Source organism: Aegilops tauschii, chromosome 7 (genome assembly GCF_002575655.3).
Source record: "Aegilops tauschii subsp. strangulata cultivar AL8/78 chromosome 7, Aet v6.0, whole genome shotgun sequence".
Lineage (NCBI taxonomy): Eukaryota > Viridiplantae > Streptophyta > Magnoliopsida > Poales > Poaceae > Aegilops > Aegilops tauschii.
The window spans coordinates 586,710,803-586,729,651 of record NC_053041.3 but is presented as its reverse complement, the minus strand read 5'-3'; the positions used below and the strand labels follow the sequence as shown (position 1 = coordinate 586,729,651).

Genomic DNA, 18,849 nt, shown 5'->3' with positions numbered 1-18,849 from the left:
GTGAGCTCAACATCATATTCATACCCGGACCTATAATGCAGCGACATGAGTAAATTTTTCCAGTTTTTCTTTAGGGAGTCTTCTTGTTTGGTTTTTGCGGCAGTGCTATCCCAATGCAGGATTAATGCTATCCCTGCCCTTTCCCCGTTCCGTGGTGTGCATATCACCGGCGGGAGGGCGTGCGGAGCCATGTCTCCGATGGGTCTTCCGGGATCTGGTCGGTTTAGGTTTTCAATGGATCCTCCATTTGTATTTAGTCGGCGCTCGTGGTCTTCGGAGTTTTTAGAGGGCCATATTGGCGTTTTCTTCTCGGGGGATTTGCTTCGTAGATCGCGCCCGTCGATGTCTCCTGGTTTGCATCGACGACTTCCCAGCCATGCCTACACAAGTTCCTGGCTTTATAAAAGTTTGCTCCGCCGAGGAGGCATCGAGCTATGCTCACGGCGCACCAACGATGGATGAAGGTAAGAAGAAGACTTCAACACTCCCAATGACTTGACTGTAATTTTATTATTTATATGGGTGTGTTTGTAAGGATCTGTGCTAAAAAAAATTGATCTAGGGAAAGAGGTACAACTACTCTTCTGCCCAAAATATCAACCTAGGCCGTTTCCTTTGTTTTACCTAATAATGGACGAGACAAATAACGCCATGTGTCATGGCATTTGTTCTATGCGATGGCAGAGGACACGTTGAGTGCTCTTTGCTGCAGGTATCCTTTTCTTCTCTAGAGAACTGATGGCAACTTTGTCAAAAGTTTAGTCATGTGGTCGTCTGACTCATTGTTAGAACACTGACTGGAGACCACCACTTTGGCAAGATGGTGAACTGACTGATAGATATCCAATGTGAACAGTCCTACCAAAAGTCTAGATTGAAATCAGAGAAGTGATACACTAGCCAAAACTTGTGAAGCCACAAACTTGTGGAAGAGGATTTAGGGCAACTGGGTGCTCCACACCCCAATATGAACTTTAAGTTCAAAAAGAAAATACAGGGATTAAAAAAAAAGATTTTGGGATATCAAACCTGAGTGTCCAATCTACTTCTGTGAAATTTCATGAAAAAATAAATGTATCCGTGGCAAAAAGACAAAAAATTCCTATGTATAAGAAAAAACTGTTTGGATGGAGTACGTCAGACTGTATTTTCTTCGCCACGGATACATTTCCTGGTTTCTTTTTCACGAAACATCACACACGAGTAGACTTGGCATCCGAGTTTGATATCCACACACTGCCATAGTTTAATCAATCAGTTTATACATAAATTTACTAACGAAACCAAACTAAAACCAAAGTTTGTTCGAAAGATCATACGATGAACTGACTGTTGAATGTAGAAGTTCAGGTTCGAAATGCCGAAACCTGACAAAGACCATCCAAGGCTCTTTTTCTTCCCCTCTGCATCAGGAGAAAGCAGAGTTTCCCTGCCAATGGGAAACCAGGAGCTCTCGCGCAGAAATCCTTCCCAAGTAATTACATCTTATAATTAACCGCGAGTGAGTTACATTACATGCCGTGCCTCCAGTAGGAATTAGTGTACATCCAAGAAATATGAACATCTTACAACAACAACAAATTCTCCAACCCTATAAACGCGGGCAAACCTAGACCGGGACGGCCGCCTGGGGCGTCGGGGGCACCCGGTTCTCGACGGGGATCTCGGTGAACTCGGACAGGATGGCCCGGAACTCGTCGCCGCTCAGCGTCTCCTTCTCCAGGAGCACCTCCACGATCTTGTCCATGGCCACGCGGTTGTCCCTCACCTGCTGCAGGGCGATCTGGTAGGCCTGGTCCGACAGCTGCTTCACCGCCGAGTCGATGTCCAGCGCCAGCTTCTCCGACATGGAGTTCCGAGCCATCATCCGCATGATCACGTCCCCGCTCTGCGCCGCGTCCATCAGAGACCACGGGCCGATGTCCGACATGCCGAACGTCACCACCATCTGCAGCAGGAGAATCGCGATCAGTACGATGAAACGTTTAGATAAATCTGATAGATTAGCAGAAGACGTTATGACAAAATGGGAGCATACCTGCTTGGCTAAGCCGGTGATCTGCTGCAGGTCACCGGCAGCTCCAGTGGTCACCTCAGAATCTCCGAATATGATCTCCTCAGCAGCTCTGCCGCCAAGGCCGCCGACGATTCTGGCAAAGAGCTGCTGCCTAGAGATGAGCGTTGGGTCATCCATGGGAATGAACCAGGTGAGACCACGGGCTTGACCCCTTGGAACTAAGGTAACCTTCTGGACGGGGTCGTGGCCAGGCGTCAAAGTTCTGCAAAAAGTAACATCTTCAGATATGAACCAGGTTGTTGGGAAGTTTGCAATGCGAGTAATAAAAAAGAACGGGAAACGCCTGAAAGCATAAGCCTACAGTATCCTCTTCAGAGAAAAAAGCATCTTAACACACATAATGGTGCATGCAAAAGGAGGTCGGAAGTCTTCGCTAGCACAAAACAGTATCTAAATGCACTACAGAAATGCTGAGAAATCTATCAGATCCAATGCGGGATTCGAAGAGATGAAGATTCCCCCTTACCCACAAACTGCATGCCCAACTTCGTGGTAAGCAACAAGGCTTTTGCTCTTCCCATCTGTCATGACAGTTCCTTCCATACCAGCCACTATTCTGTCGATTGAATCATCAATCTCCTTCGAGGAAATTCCGGTCCTCCCACGTCGGCCTGCTAATATGGCTGCCTCATTCAGAAGATTCGCCAGGTCTGCTCCACTGAACCCAGGTGTTCTCATTGCAATGACCTCAAGGGAAACATCAGCATCGAACTTCTTGTTGCTACCGTGCACCTTGAGAATCTCTGTCCTTCCACGTACATCAGGAACATCAACACTCACCTGTGAAACAAGTTACAAGGTATATCCAAATGTTAAGCAAGATCCAGAATATTTAAAAATAGGTTCTAACAGGTTCCAAGTTTTAAGATACTCAAAGATAGTTCAAGCTCTGAACTAGAATTGGACTAGAGGTTTACAAGCACATGAGAACCTCACTAAGATTTTTTTTCTAAAATCTGTTGCAGGAATAACTGCAATGATAAGAATATGGAAATAGGGACAACAACAACAACAAAGCCTTTAATCCCAAACAAGTTGGGGTAGGCTAGAGGTGAAATCCATAAGATCTCGCGACCAACTCATGGCTCTGGCACATGGATAGCAAAGCTTCCATGCACCCCTGAATATGGAAATAGGGACATGCAAATTAAATTCCAGACTGATGTTATTAACCTTATGGAAATAGGGACATGCAAATTAAATTCCAGACTGATGTTATTAACCTTTAAAAAAGCTGGATAGAAAGAACCTGAGGATCTTAGTAAGAAAGAACAAAGTAAGGTAAACACTTTTGCAGGAAGATTTGCAATGATAAGAATATGCAAATAGGGTTTAGACCATGCAAATTAAATTCCAGACTGATGTTATTAACCTTAAAAAAGCTGGATAGGAACTAACCTGTCTGTCAAAGCGTCCAGGTCTAAGTAAAGCGGAATCCAAAATGTCAGCCCTGTTGGTGGCAGCAACAACAATGATGCCAGTGTTTCCCTCAAAACCATCCATCTCAGTCAGTAGCTGATTGAGAGTCTGCTCCCTTTCATCGTTCCCACCACCGATACCTGTTCCTCTTTGCCTCCCAACAGCATCAATTTCATCAACAAACACTATGCAAGGAGCATTCTCCTTGGCCTTCTTGAAGAGATCACGAACACGGGAGGCACCAACACCAACAAACATCTCCACGAACTCAGAACCCGATATCGAGAAGAATGGCACGCCAGCCTCTCCTGCGATCGCCTTGGCAAGCAAAGTCTTACCAGTTCCAGGAGGACCAACAAGCAGCACACCCTTGGGAATGCGGGCACCAACGGCGGTGAACCTCTCTGGCTTCTTCAGGAACTCAACCACTTCCATGAAGTCCTGCTTTGCTTCGTCAACACCAGCAACATCATCGAACGTAACACCGGTGTTGGGCTCCATCTGGAACTTGGCCTTGGACTGGCCAAAGCCAAGAGGAAAGCCAGGCCCACCGGGTCCACCCATGCCACCAGATCCTCCTCTTCTCGACAGCAAGAACAGACCGCCGATAAGGATAAGCGGGAAGGCCAAGTTCCCGATAAGGTTGAAGAGGAGGTTACCGGAGTCCTCCTGCTGGTTGTGTGCAGCAAAGTCAATGTTCTTCTCCCTCAACTTCTGGAGAAGCTCCTGGCTGAGGCCGGGAAGCTGCACACGGACCCTCTGCACGCGGTTGCCGAGCTCGGGAGAGATAGCCTCCACGATAGCAATGGTCCCGTTCTCAAACAGGTCGACCTTCTTCACCCTGTCCTTGTCGAGGTACTCGAGGAACCTCGAGTAGGACATCCTGGAGGAAGACACACCTTGGTCATCGGCGAGAGCCTTGTTGGCAGTCAGCAAGGCGGGCAGGCCGACTCCTCCGAGCGCAAGCTTCAGGAGCTTCCTCTTGGAATCGTTCGGCTTGTGCTCCAGGGAGGCGGTCACGGACACCGGCCTCTGTGCGACGCCGCTCGAGGGGAGCGCTCCGAAGGGGAGCAGCCCTTTCGCTGCGAGACTCATGGATGGCGCCATGTTTGCTTACTGCAGATGAAATGAAAGGAGATATCATCAGCGTGAATAAGAGACAGGAAATAATTGTTGTCCTCAGCATCAATCAGAGACAGAACGAATTAATTCTTGTAAAAGTGATTTTTGCACGCAGGCAAGTACTTTCCCTAAGTGTTTAATGCTTTGTATAATCAATTCAGTTCGATGAAATCGACCAATGCTACGAGCAGAAAAGTCCTATCAGAATCACAAATCAGAAGAGCACACCCCCTAATAAGCCTGAAGTCTGAACAATTTGTTTCATTTTGGACACCGGCTACCACCAAGCCTTGGCATGTAAAATGCTTCACAGCAAGAAGGCTTGGTCCACCAGACAAGAGTTCCTCCTGATGGAGAACTAGAATGGAACCAGACAAACTACAGGTGCGACCAACCATTCCTCCATTCCTTCCTTCCTTGAACTAGAAGCAACTAGAGCCATCTGTCGATCCAGGCCCTCAAAGCGCTCCCAGTAGCTTGCATGTTCTTCAGATTACTCTACTACGTAACCGAGATGAGCAATCTAAACGGTCTCACTAACCTCGCAGCTACCAGAACCTAGATTAACAACAGCATAACATCCATCCGCCTCCCCAGCCCGAATCATCCCACAAAAATCGCTCCAGGCAGACACCCAGACGAACACTACTAGCACACAAAACGCTTGCCCCAGAACCACAGGCGGGAGGGGGAGAACAACGGAATCTTGCGGGGTACCACCGCACAGGGCTCAAGCAAGCAGGATTGAAGCGGAAATTCGGAAGAAATCAAATCACGGGAGCTCAGCTCAGGTCAGTCGGTCGGGTAGGGAGGCGTGACGCACCTGAGACGAGCTGGATCGGGGCCGGGGCGGAGGAGGGATGGGGGAAGGGGGCGATTGTGAGGGGAGAGGGGTGAGCCGAGCCGAGCGGAGCGTATAAGTAGCGGGCAGGACTGACTGGCCGACGAGGAGCTAGCGGCCGCAGATTTTTCCTCCTCCTCCGGCCCTCGCGGTGGTGGTTTTGTGTCCTCCGGTGGTGCGCAGTTGCGTGGGGATTTCGGTAGGGGGGAGGGGATGGGCGACGTGGGCGGCTCTGCGCCCACAGCGTCGATAAGGAAGAGATGAGCCCACATAGACGTAGCCCCCAGCGGGCGGTGAAAACGAGTCTCTGGTCGACTACTGGTTCGAGTGAAAATGGGCGAACTATTTTCTCGTGGCCAGTGGCATCGGCGTCGTGGCCGGGCTCGCGCTCACGCAACCACCTCTGTGGACTCGTGTCCTGTCGTCGCGTGCCAAGGAAGGGACGAACTTTGGACCCCCTCCCACCGGTGAGGTGCCAGTCACTGGCTGTGGCAGTGCAATCAGCTGCTCGTCGGGCCTCAGCCTCGTGTCGCCTCAAGACTTTTCCCGCTTAAGCTTACTTGTTTTCCTTTCAGAATATTAGCACTTTTCCAACTAATCTAATCCACGAGTAAGCATTAAACATGGCAAATACGGTATGCATCTCATATACCGATACCTAAGCATAGCATGTGAGCATGTACAGTACATAGAACCGAAACATCTATGAACAACATATATACGGCAAGCACATGTACGAGTAAACGAGGAATGAACAGATCATACCCTCCAGTTGGCCAGGCCAACGCGGCGGCGGTAGCAGCAGCCTCGGCATCGTCCGCGGCCTTCTTCTTGGCGGCGGCGTCTTCAACCATGGTGTCGATACAGGGGGAGTAGTGGAAGCAGAGGCGGACGGTGACGGGGACGGGTCGGGAGCAGTCGCTTCGAGACGCTCCCCAAAAGCCTTATTGCCGTTCTCCCGGACAGGATCTCGAACGACAGGGTTCCGGAGGCACCTGCTCTCCCGACCAACTGTGCACGCGGTCGTCGGGATGGGATCGCCGGAAGCAGCACAGAGAGAGGCATAGTAGATGACGCCTAGGGTTGTGCGAGAGGGAGTGAGTGAACTGAGTTAGGGTTCACTCAACTGGCCAGCGCCTTCTTATATAGGCCGTCGGGTTGATGGGCCTGGGCTCAGGCCCACGACCGAGTCCGCAAATAGCCCACGGTCCAATGTCTCGGACAGTAGCACTTCCGTAAGCGGCTCGTTAATTAATCCGAGATTAATTAACCATTCCTGACTGGCAAATATTGAAGGAAATATGCCTTAGAGGCAATAATAAAGTTATTATTTATTTCCTTATATCATGATAAATGTTTATTATTCATGCTAGAATTGTATTAACCGGAAACATGATACATGTGTGAATACATAGACAAACAAAGTGTCACTAGTATGCCTCTACTTGACTAGCTCGTTGATCAAAGATGGTTATGTTTCCTAGCTATAGACAAAGAGTTGTCATTTGATTAACGAGATCACATCATTAGGAGAATGATGTGATTGACTTGACCCATTCCGTTAGCTTAGCACTTGAATGTTTAGTATGTTGCTATTGCTTTCTTCATGACTTATACATGTTCCTCTGACTATGAGATTATGCAACTCCCGTTTACCGGAGGAACACTTTGTGTGCTACCAAACGTCACAACGTAACTGGGTGATTATAAAGGTGCTCTACAGGTGTCTCCGAAGGTACTTCTTGGGTTGGCGTATTTCGAGATTAGGATTTGTCACTCCGATTGTCGGAGAGGTATCTCTGGGCCCACTCGGTAATGCACATCACTATAAGCCTTGCAAGCATTGTAACTAATGAGTTAGTTGCAGGATGATGTATTACGGAACGAGTAAAGAGACTTGCTGGTAACGAGATTGAACTAGGTATTGAGATACCGACGATCGAATATCGGGCAAGTAACATACCGATGATAAAGGGAACAACGTATGTTGTTATGCGGTTTGACCGATAAAGATCTTCGTAGAATATGTGGGAGCCAATATGAGCATCCAGGTTCCGCTATTGGTTATTGACCGGAGACATGTCTCGGTCATGTCTACATAGTTCTCGAACCCGTAGGGTCCGCACGCTTAAAGTTCGATGACGGTTATATTATGAGGTTATGTGTATTGATGCACCGAAGGTAGTTCGGAGTCCCGGATGTGATCACGGATATGACGAGGAGTCTCGAAATGGTCGAGACGTAAAGATCGATATATTGGACGACTATATTTGGACACCGGAATGGTTCCGGGTGAGATCGGGATAATACCGGAGCACCGGGAGGTTATCGGAACCCCCCGGGAGGTATATGGGCCTTAATGGGCTTTAGTGGAAAGGAGGGGAAAGGAGCAAGGGAGGGGGCGCCCCCCCAAGCCCAATCCGAATTGGGAAGGGGGCCGGCCCCCCTTTCCTTCCTCCCTCCTTCCTCTTCCTTCCCTCTCCCTCTCCAAATAGGAAAAGGAGGAGTCCTACTCCCGGTGGGAGTAGGACTCCCCCCTTGGGCGCGCCTCCTCCCCTTGGCCGGCCCTCTCCTCCCCTCCTTTATATACGAAGGAGGGGGGCACCCCATAGACACAACAATTGATCCCTTGAATCTCTTAGCCGTGTGCGGTGCCCCCCTCCACCATAACCCACCTCGATAATATCGTAGCGGTGCTTAGGCGAAGCCCTGCGTCGGTAGAACATCATCATCGTCACCCGGCCGTCGTGCTGACAGAACTCTCCCTCAAAGCTCAGCTGGATCGGAGTTCAAGGGACGTCATCGAGTTGAACGTGTGCTGAACTTGGAGGTGCCGTGCGTTCGGTACTTGATCGGTCGGATCGTGAAGACGTATGACTACATCAACCGCGTTGTGCTAACGCTTCCGCTTTCGGTCTACGAGGGTACGTGGACACACTCTCCCCTCTCGTTGCTATGCATCACCATGATCTTGCGTGTGCGTAGGATTTTTTTTGAAATTACTACGTTCCCCAAAAGTGGCATCCGAGCCTGGTTTTATGCGTTGATGTTATATGCGCGAGTAGAACACAAGTGAGTTGTGGGCGATACAAGTCATACTTCTTACCAGCATGTCACACTTTGGTTCGGCGGTATTGTTGGATGAAGCGGCCCGGACCGACATTACGCGTACGCTTACGCGAGACTGGTTTTACCACCATGCTTTGCACACAGGTGACTAGCGGGTGTCAGTTTCTCCAACTTTAGTTGAACCGAGTGTGGCTACGCCCGGTCCTTGAGAAGGTTAAAACAACACTAACTTGACGAACTATCGTTGTAGTTTTGATGCGTAGGTATGAACGATTCTTGCTCAGCCCGTAGCAGCCACGTAAAACTTGCAACAACAAAGTAGAGGACGTCTAACTTGTTTTTGTAGGGCATGTTGTGATGTGATATGGTCAAGGCATGATGCTATATTTTATTGTATGAGATGATCATGTTTTGTAACCGAGTTATCGGCAACTGGCAGGAGCCATATGGTTGTCGCTTTATTGTATGCAATGCAATCACCCTGTAATTGCTTTACTTTATCACTAAGCGGTAGCGATAGTCGTAGAAGCAATAGTTGGTGAGACGACAACGATGCTACGATGGAGATCAAGGTGTCGCACCGGTGACGATGGTGATCATGACGATGCTTCGGAGATGGAGATCACAAGCATAAGATGATGATGGCCATATCATATCACTTTTATTGATTGCATGTGATGTTTATCTTTTATGCATCTTATTTTTCTTTGATTGACGGTAGCATTATAAGATGATCTCTCACTAAATTTCAAGATAAAAGTGTTCGCCCTGAGTATGCACCGTTGCCAAAGTTCGTCGTGCCCAGACACCACGTGATGATCGGGTGTGATAAGCTCTGCGTCCATCTACAACGGGTGCAAGCCAGTTTTGCACACGCAGAATACTCGGGTTAAACTTGACGAGCCTAGCATATGCAGATATGGCCTCGGAACACTGAGACCGAAAGGTCGAGCGTGAATCATATAGTAGATATGATCAACATAGTGATGTTCACCATTGAAAACTATTCCATTTCACGTGATGATCGGTTATGGTTTAGTTGATTTGGATCACGTGATCACTTAAATGATTAGAGGGATGCCTATCTAAGTGGGAGTTCTTAAGTAATATGATTAATTGAACTTAAATTTATCATGAACTTAGTACCTGATAGTATTTTGCATGTCTATGTTTGTTGTAGATAGATGGCTCGTGCTGTTGTTTCGTTGAATTTTAATGCATTCCTTGAGAAAGCAAAGTTGAAAGATGATGGTAGCAATTACACGGACTAGGTCCGTAACTTGAGGATTATCCTCATTGCTGCACAGAAGAATTACGTCCTGGAAGCACCGCTAGGTGCCAAACCTGCTGCATGAGCAACACCAGATGTTATGAACGTCTGGTAGAGCAAAGCTGATGACTACTCGATAGTTTAGTGTGCCATGCTTTACGGCTTAGAACCGGGACTTCAACGACGTTTTGAACGTCATGGAGCATATGAGATGTTCCAGGAGTTGAAGTTAATATTTCAAGCAAATGCCCGGATTGAGAGATATGAAGTCTCAATAAGTTCTACAGCTGCAAGATGGAGGAGAATAGTTCTGTCAGTGAGCATATACTCAGAATGTCTGGGTATAACAATCACTTGATTCAACTGGGAGTTAATCTTCCGGATGATAGCGTCATTGACAGAATTCTTCAATCACTGCCACCAAGCTACAAGAGCTTCGTGATGAACTATAACATGCAAGGGATGGATAAGATGATTCCCGAGCTCTTCGCAATGCTAAAGGCTGCGGAGGTAGAAATCAAGAAGGAGCATCAAGTGTTGATGGTCAATAAGACCACCAGTTTCAAGAAAAAGGGCAAAGGGAAGAAGAAGTGGAACTTCAAGAAGAACAGCAAACAAGTTGCTGCTCAAGAGAAGAAACCCAAGTTTGGACCTAAGCCTGAGACTGAGTGCTTCTACTGCAAGCAGACTGGTCACTGGAAGCGGAACTGCCCCAAGTATTTGGCGGATAAGAAGGATGGCAAGGTCAACAAAGGTATATGTGATATACATGTTATTGATGTGTACCTTACTAGAGCTCGTAGTAGCACCTGGGTATTTGATACTGGTTCTGTTGCTAATATTTGCAACTTGAAACAGGGACTACGGATTAAGCGAACACTGGCTAAGGACGAGGTGACGATGCGCGTGGGAAATGGTTCCAAAGTCGATGTGATCGCCGTCGGCACGCTACCTCTACATCTACCTTCGGGATTAGTTTTAGACCTAAATAATTGTTATTTGGTGCCAGCGTTGAGCATGAACATTATATCTGGATCTTCTTTGATGCGAGACGGTTATTCATTTAAATCTGAGAATAATGGTTGTTCTATTTATATGAGTAATATCTTTTATGGTCATGCACCCTTGAAGAGTGGTCTATTTTTGATGAATCTCGATAGTAGTGATACACATATTCATAATGTTGAAGCCAAAAGATGCAGAGTTGATAATGATAGTGCAACTTATTTGTAGCACTGCCGTTTGGGTCATATTGGTGTAAAGCGCATGAAGAAACTTCATACTGATCAACTTCTGGAATCACTTGATTATGAATCACTTGGTACTTGCGAACCATGCCTCATGGGCAAGATGACTAAAACGCCATTCTCCGGAACTATGGAGTGAGCAACTGATTTGTCGTAGATCATACATACTGATGTATGTGGTCCAATGAATGTTGAGGCTCGCGGCGGGTATCGTTATTTTCTCACCTTCACAGATGATTTAAGCATATATGGGTATATCTACTTAATGAAACATAAGTCTGAAACATTTGAAAAGTTCAAAGAATTTCAGAGTGAAGTTGAAAATCATCGTAACAAGAAAATAAAGTTTCTACGATCTGATCATGGAGGAGAATATTTGAGTTACGAGTTTGGTCTACATTTGAAACAATGTGGAATAGTTTCGCAACTCACGCCACCTGGAACACCACAGCATAATGGTGTGTCCGAACGTCGTGATCGTACTTTACTAGATATGGTGCGATCTATGATGTCTCTTACTGATTTACCGCTATCGTTTTGGGGTTATGCTTTAGAGACGGCCGCATTCATGTTAAATAGGGCACCATCAAAATCCGTTGAGACAACACCTTATGAACTATGGTTTTGCAAGAAACCAAAGTTGTCGTTTCTTAAAGTTTGGGGCTGCGATGCTTATGTGAAAAAGCTTCAACCTGATAAGCTCGAACCCAAATCGGAGAAATGTGTCTTCATAGGATACCCAAAGGAAACTGTTGGGTACACCTTCTATCACAAATCCGAAGGCAAGACATTCGTTGCCAATAATGGATCCTTTCTAGAGAAGGAGTTTCTCTCGAAAGAAGTGAGTGGAGGAAAGTAGAACTTGATGAGGTAACAGTACCTACTCCCTTATTGGAAAGTAGTTCATCAGAGAAACCGGTTCCTATGACATCTACACCAATTAGTGAGGAAGTTAATGATGATGATCATGGAACTTCAGATCAAGTTGTTACTGAACCTCGTAGGTCAACCAGAGTAAGATCCGCATCAGAGTGGTATGGTAATCCTGTTCTGGAGGTTATGTTACTAGACCATGATGAACCTGTTGGGGAACGTAGTAATTTCAAAAAAATTCCTACGCACACGCAAGGTCATGGTGATGCATAGCAACGAGAGGGGAGAGTGTTGTCCGCGTTATAACAACGCGGTTGATGTAGTCGTACGTCTTCACGATCCGACCGATCAAGTACCGAACGCACGGCACCTTCGAGTTCTACACACGTTCAGCTCGATGACGTCCCTCGAACTCCGATCCAGCCGAGTGTTGAGGGAGAGTTTCGTCAGCACGACGGCGTGGTGACGATGATGATGTTCCACCGACGCAGGGCTTCGCCTAAGCTCCGCAACGGTATTATCGAGGTGTAATTTGGTGGAGGGGGCACCGCACACGGCTAAGAGATCTCAAGGATCAATTGTTGTGTCTCTGGGGTGCCCCTGCCCCCGTATATAAAGGAGCAAGGGGGAGGCAGCCGGCCAAGGGGAGAGGCGCGCCATAGGCCGGGAGTAGGACTCCTCCTTTCCTTGTGGGAGTAGGAGAAGGGAAGGGGGAAGGAGAAAGAAGGAAGGGTGCGCCCCCCTTCCCTAGTCCAATTCGGACCAGACCATGGGGAGGGGTGCGGCCACCTTTTGAGGCCTTTCTCTCCTTTCCCGTATGGCCCATTAAGGCCCAATACGAATTCCCGTAACTCTCCGGTACTCCGAAAAATATCCGAATCACTCGGAACCTTTCCGAAGTCCGAATATAGTCGTCCAATATATCGATCTTTACGTCTCGACCATTTCGAGACTCCTCGTCATATCCCCGATCTCATCCGGGACTCCGAACTCCTTCGGTACATCAAAACTCAATAAAACTGTCATCGTAACGTTAAGCGTGCGGACCCTACGGGTTCGAGAACTATGTAGACATGACCGAGACACGTCTCCGGTCAATAACCAATAGCGGGACCTGGATGCCCATATTGGCTCCCACATATTCTACGAAGATCTTTATCGGTCAGACCGCATAACAACATACGTTGTTCCCTTTGTCACCGGTATGTTACTTGCCCGAGATTTGATCGTCGGTATCTCGATACCTAGTTCAATCTCGTTACCGGCAAGTCTCTTTACTCGTTCCGTAATACATCATCCCGCAACTAACTCATTAGTCACAATGCTTGCAAGGCTTATAGTGATGTGCATTACCGAGTGGGCCCAGAGATACCTCTCCGACAATCGGAGTGACAAATCCTAATCTCGAAATACGCCAACCCAACAAGTACCTTTGGAGACACCTGTAGAGCACCTTTATAATCACCCATTTACGTTGTGACGTTTGGTAGCACACAAAGTGTTCCTCCGGTAAACGGGAGTTGCATAATCTCATAGTCAGAGGAACATGTATAAGTCATGAAGAAAGCAATAGCAACATACTAAACGATCAAGTGCTAAGCTAACGGAATGGGTCAAGTCAATCACGTCATTCTCCTAATGAGGTGATCTCGTTAATCAAATGACAACTCATGTCTATGGCTAGGAAACATAACCATCTTTGATTAACAAGCTAGTCAAGTAGAGGCATACTAGTGACACTCTGTTTGTCTATGTATTCACACATGTATTATGTTTCCGGTTAATACAATTCTAGCATGAATAATAAACATTTATCATGATATAAGGAAATACATAATACTTTATTATTGCCTCTAGGGCATATTTCCTTCAGTCTCCCACTTGCACTAGAGTCAATAATCTAGTTCACATCGCCATGTGATTTAACATCAATAATTCACATCACCATGTGATTAACACCGATAGTTCACATTGTCATGTGACCAACACCCAAAGGGTTTACTAGAGTCAATAATCTAGTTCACATCGCTATGTGATTAACACCCAAAGAGTACTAAGGTGTGATCATGTTTTGATTGTGAGATAATTTTAGTCAACGGGTCTGTCACATTCAGATCCGTAAGTATTTTGCAAATTTCTATGTCTACAATGCTCTGTACGGAGCTACTCTAGCTAATTGCTCCCACTTTCAATATGTATCTAGACCGAGACTTAGAGTCATCTAGATTTAGTGTCAAAACTTGCATCGACGTAACCCTTTACGACGAACCTTTTGTCACTTCCATAATCGAGAAACATTTCCTTATTCCACTAAGGATAATTTTGACTGCTGTCCAGTGATCTACTCCTAGATCACTATTGTACTCCCTTGCCAAAATCAGTGTAGGGTATACAATAGATCTGGTACACAGCATGGCATACTTTATAGAACCTATGGCCAAGGCATAGGGAATGACTTTCATTCTCTTTCTATCTTCTGCCGTGGTCGGGCTTTGAGTCTTTACTCAATTTCATACCTTGTAACACAGGCAAGAACTCTTTCTTTGACTGTTCTATTTTGAACTACTTCAAAAATCTTGTTAAGGTATGTACTCATTGAAAAACTTATCAAGCGTCTTCATCTATCTCTATAGATCTTGATGCTCAATATGTAAGCAGCTTCACCGAGGTTTTTCTTTGAAAAACTCCTTTCAAACACTCCTTTATGCTTTGCAGAATAATTCTACATTATTTCCGATCATCAATATGTCATTCACATATACTTATCAGAAATGTTGTAGTGCTCCCACTCACTTTCTTGTAAATACAGGCTTCACCGCAAGTCTGTATAAAACTATATCCTTTGATCAACTTATCAAAGCGTATATTCCAACTCCGAGATGCTTGCACCAGTTCATAGATGGATCCCTGGAGCTTGCATATTTTGTTAGCACTTTTAGGATTGACAAAACTTCCTGGTTGCATCATATACAACTCTTCTTTAATAAATCCATTAAGGAATGCAGTTTTGTTTATCCATTTGCCATATTTCATAAAATGCAGCAATTGCTAACATGATTCAGACAGACTTAAGCATAGATACGGGTGAGAAACTCTCATCGTAGTCAACACTTTGAACTTGTCGAAAAACCTTTTTGCGACAATTCTAGCTTTGTAGATATAGTAACACTACTATCATCGTCCGTCTTCCTCTTGGCGATCCATTTATTCTCAATTGCTTGCCGATCATCGGGCAAGTCAACCAAAGTCCACACTTTGTTCTCATACATGGATCTCATCTCAGATTTCATGGCCTCAAGCCATTTTGCGAAATCTGGGCTCACCATCGCTTCTTCATAGTTCGTAGGTTCGTCATGGTCTAGTAACATAACCTCCATAATAGGATTACCGTACCACTCTGGTGCGGATCTTACTCTGGTTTACCTACGAGGTTTGGTAGTAACTTGATCTGAAGTTACATGATCATCATCATTAACTTCCTCACTAATTGGTGTAGGAGTCACAGGAACAGATTTCTGTGATGAACTACTTTCCAATAAGGGAGCAGGTACAGTTACCTCATCAAGTTCTACTTTCCTCCCACTCACTTCTTTCGAGAGAAACTCCTTCTCTAGAAAGGATCCATTCTTAGCAACGAATGTCTTGCCTTCGGATCTGTGATAGAAGGTGTACCCAACTGTCTCCTTTGGGTATCCTATGAAGACACATTTCTCCGATTTGGGTTTGAGCTTATCAGGATGAAACTTTTTCACATAAGCATCGCAACCCCAAACTTTAAGAAACGACAACTTTGGTTTCTTGCCAAACCACAGTTCATAAGGCGTCGTCTCAACGGATTTTGATGGTGCCCTATTTAACGTGAATGTAGCTGTCTCTAATGCATAACCCCAAAACGATAGTGGTAAATTGGTAAGAGACATCATAGATTGCACTATATCCAATAAAGTATGGTTATGACGTTCGGACACACCATTATGCTGTGGTGTTCCAGGTGGCGTGAGTAATGAAACTATTTCACTTTGTTTTAACTGAAGGCCAAACTCGTAACTCAAATATTTTACCTCTGCGATCATATCGTAGAAACTTTTATTTTCTTGTTACGATTGTTCTCCACTTCACTCTCAAATTCTTTGAACTTTTCAAATGTTTCAGACTTGTGTTTCATCAAGTAGATATACCCATATCTGCTCAAATCATCTGTGAAGGTCAGAAAATAATGATACCTGCTACGAGCCTCAATATTCATCGGGCCACATACATCTGTATGTATGATTTCCAACAAATCTGTTGCTCTCTCCGTAGTTCCGGAGAACGGCGTTTTAGTCATCTTGCCCATGAGGCACGGATCGCAAGCATCAAGTGATTCATAATCAAGTGATTCCAAAATCCCATCAGTATGGAGTTTCTTCATGCGCTTTACACCAATATGACCTAAACGGCAGTGCCACAAATAAGTTGCACTATCATTATTAACTTTGCATCTTTTGGCTTCAATATTATGATTATGTGTATCACTACGATCGAGATCCAACAAACCATTTTCGTTGGTGTGTATGACCATAGAAGGTTTTTATTCATGTAAACAGAACAACAATTGTTCTCTAACTTAAATGAATAACCGTATTGCAAAAAACATGATCAAATCATATTCATGCTCAACGCAAACACCAAATAACACTTATTTAGTTTCAACACTAATCCTGAAAGTATAGGGAGTGTGCGATGATGATCATATCAATCTTGGAACTACTTCCAACACACATCGTCACCTCGCCTTTTACTAGTCTCTGTTTATTCTGCAACTCTCGTTTTGAGTTACTACTCTTAGCAACTGAACCAGTATCAAATACCGAGGGGTTGCTATAAACACTAGTAAAGTACACATCAATAACATGTATATCCAATATACTTTTGTTCACTTTGCCATCCTTCTTATCCACCAAATAGTTGGGGTAGTTCCGCTTCCAGTGACCAGTCCCTTTGCAGTAGAAGCACTTAGTCTCAGGCTTAGGTACAGACTTGGGCTTCTTCACTTGAGTAGCAACTTGCTTGCCGTTCTTTTTGAAGTTCCCCTTCTTCCCTTTGCCCTTTTCTTGAAACTAGTGGTCTCGTCAACCATCAACACTTGATGTTTTTCTTGATTTCTACCTTCGTCGATTTCAGCATCACGAAGAGCTCGGGAATTACTTTCGTCATCCCTTGCATACTATAGTTCATCACGAAGTTCTACTAACTTGGTGATGGTGACTAGAGAATTCTGTCAATCACTATTTTATCTGGAAGATAAACTCCCACTTGATTCAAGCGATTGTAGTACCCGGACAATCTGAGCACATGCTCACTAGTTGAGCGATTCTCCTCCATCTTTTAGCTATAGAACTTGTTGGAGACTTCATATCTCTCAACTCGGGTATTTGCTTGAAATATTAACTTCAACTCCTGGAACATCTCATATGGTCCATGACGTTCAAAACGTCTTTGAAGTCCCGATTCTAAGCCGTTAAGCATGGTGCACTAAACTATCAAGTAGTCATCATATTGAGCTAGACAAACGCTCATAACGTCTGCATCTGCTCCTGCAATAGGTCTGTCACCTAGTGGTGCATCAAGGACATAATTTTTCTGCGCAACAATGAGGATAATCCTCAGATCACGGATCCAATCCGCATCTTTGCTACTAACATCTTTCAACATAATTTTTCTCTAGGAACATATCAAAAATAAACAGGGAAGCAACAACGCGAGCTATTGATCTACAACATAATTTGCAAAATACTATCAGGACTAAGTTCATGATAAATTTAAGTTCAATTAATCATATTACTTAAGAACTCCCACTTAGATAGACATCCCTCTAATCCTCTAAGTGATCACGTGATAAACCATGTCCGATCATCATGTGAGATGGAGTAGTTTCAATGGTGAACATCACTATGTTGATCATATCTACTATATGATTCACGCTCGACCTTTCGGTCTCCGTGTTCCGAGGCCATATCTGTTATATGCTAGGCTCGTCAAGTTTAACCTGAGTATTCCGCGTGTGCAACTGTTTTGCACCCGTTGTATTTGAACGTAGAGCCTATCACACCCGATCATCACGTGGTGTCTCAGCACGAAGAACTTTCGCAACGGTGCATACTCAGGGAGAACACTTATACTTTAATAATTTAGTGACGGATCATTTTATAATGCTACCGTCAAACAAAGCAAGATAAGATGCATAAAGGATTAACATCACATGCAATCAATATAAGTGATATGATATGGCCATCATCATCTTGTGCTTGTGATCTCCATCTCTGAAGCACCGTGCTTGTGATCTCCATCTCCGAAGCACCGTCATGATCACCATCGTCACCGGCGCGACACCTTGATCTCCATCGTAGCATCGTTGTCGTCTCGCCAACTTATTGCTTTTACGACTATCGCTACCGCTTAGTGATAAAGTAAAACTATTACATGTCGATTGCATCTCATACAATAAAGCGACAACCATATGGCTCCTGCCAGTTGCCGATAACTCGGTTACAAAACATGATCATCTCATACAACACATTATATCACATCATGTCTTGACCATATCACATCACAACATGCCCCGCAAAAACAAGTTAGATGTCCTCTACTTTGTTGTTGCATATTTTACGTGGCTGCTACGGGTTTAGCAAGAACCGTTCTTACCTACGCATCAAAACCACAACGATAGTTTGTCAAGTTGGTGCTGTTTTAACCTTCACAAGGACCGGGCGTAGCCACACTCGGTTCAACTAAAGTGAGAGAGACAGACACCCGCCGGTCACCTTTAAGCAACGAGTGCTCGCAACGGTGAAACCAGTCTCGCGTAAGCGTACGCGTAATGTCGGTCCGGGCCGCTTCATCTCACAATACCGCTGAACCAAAGTATGACATGCTGGTAAGCAGTATGACT

At 45.3% G+C, this 18,849-nt stretch overlaps 1 protein-coding gene across 1 annotated transcript; it reads right to left on the bottom strand.

The window, feature by feature from the left end:
• Window positions 1-1,467: 1,467 nt before the first annotated feature.
• LOC109756040 (ATP-dependent zinc metalloprotease FTSH 2, chloroplastic) lies at window positions 1,468-5,774 on the bottom strand. The gene is made up of 5 exons (XM_020314908.4): window positions 5,442-5,774; window positions 3,476-4,612; window positions 2,544-2,857; window positions 2,039-2,279; window positions 1,468-1,948 (listed from the first exon to the last, which is right to left on the bottom strand). The coding sequence occupies exons 2-5, from the start codon at window positions 4,601-4,603 to the stop codon at window positions 1,610-1,612; spliced, it is 2,022 nt and encodes a 673-aa protein (XP_020170497.1). The 5' UTR covers window positions 4,604-4,612; window positions 5,442-5,774; the 3' UTR covers window positions 1,468-1,609.
• Between the last annotated feature and the right edge of the window lie 13,075 nt (window positions 5,775-18,849).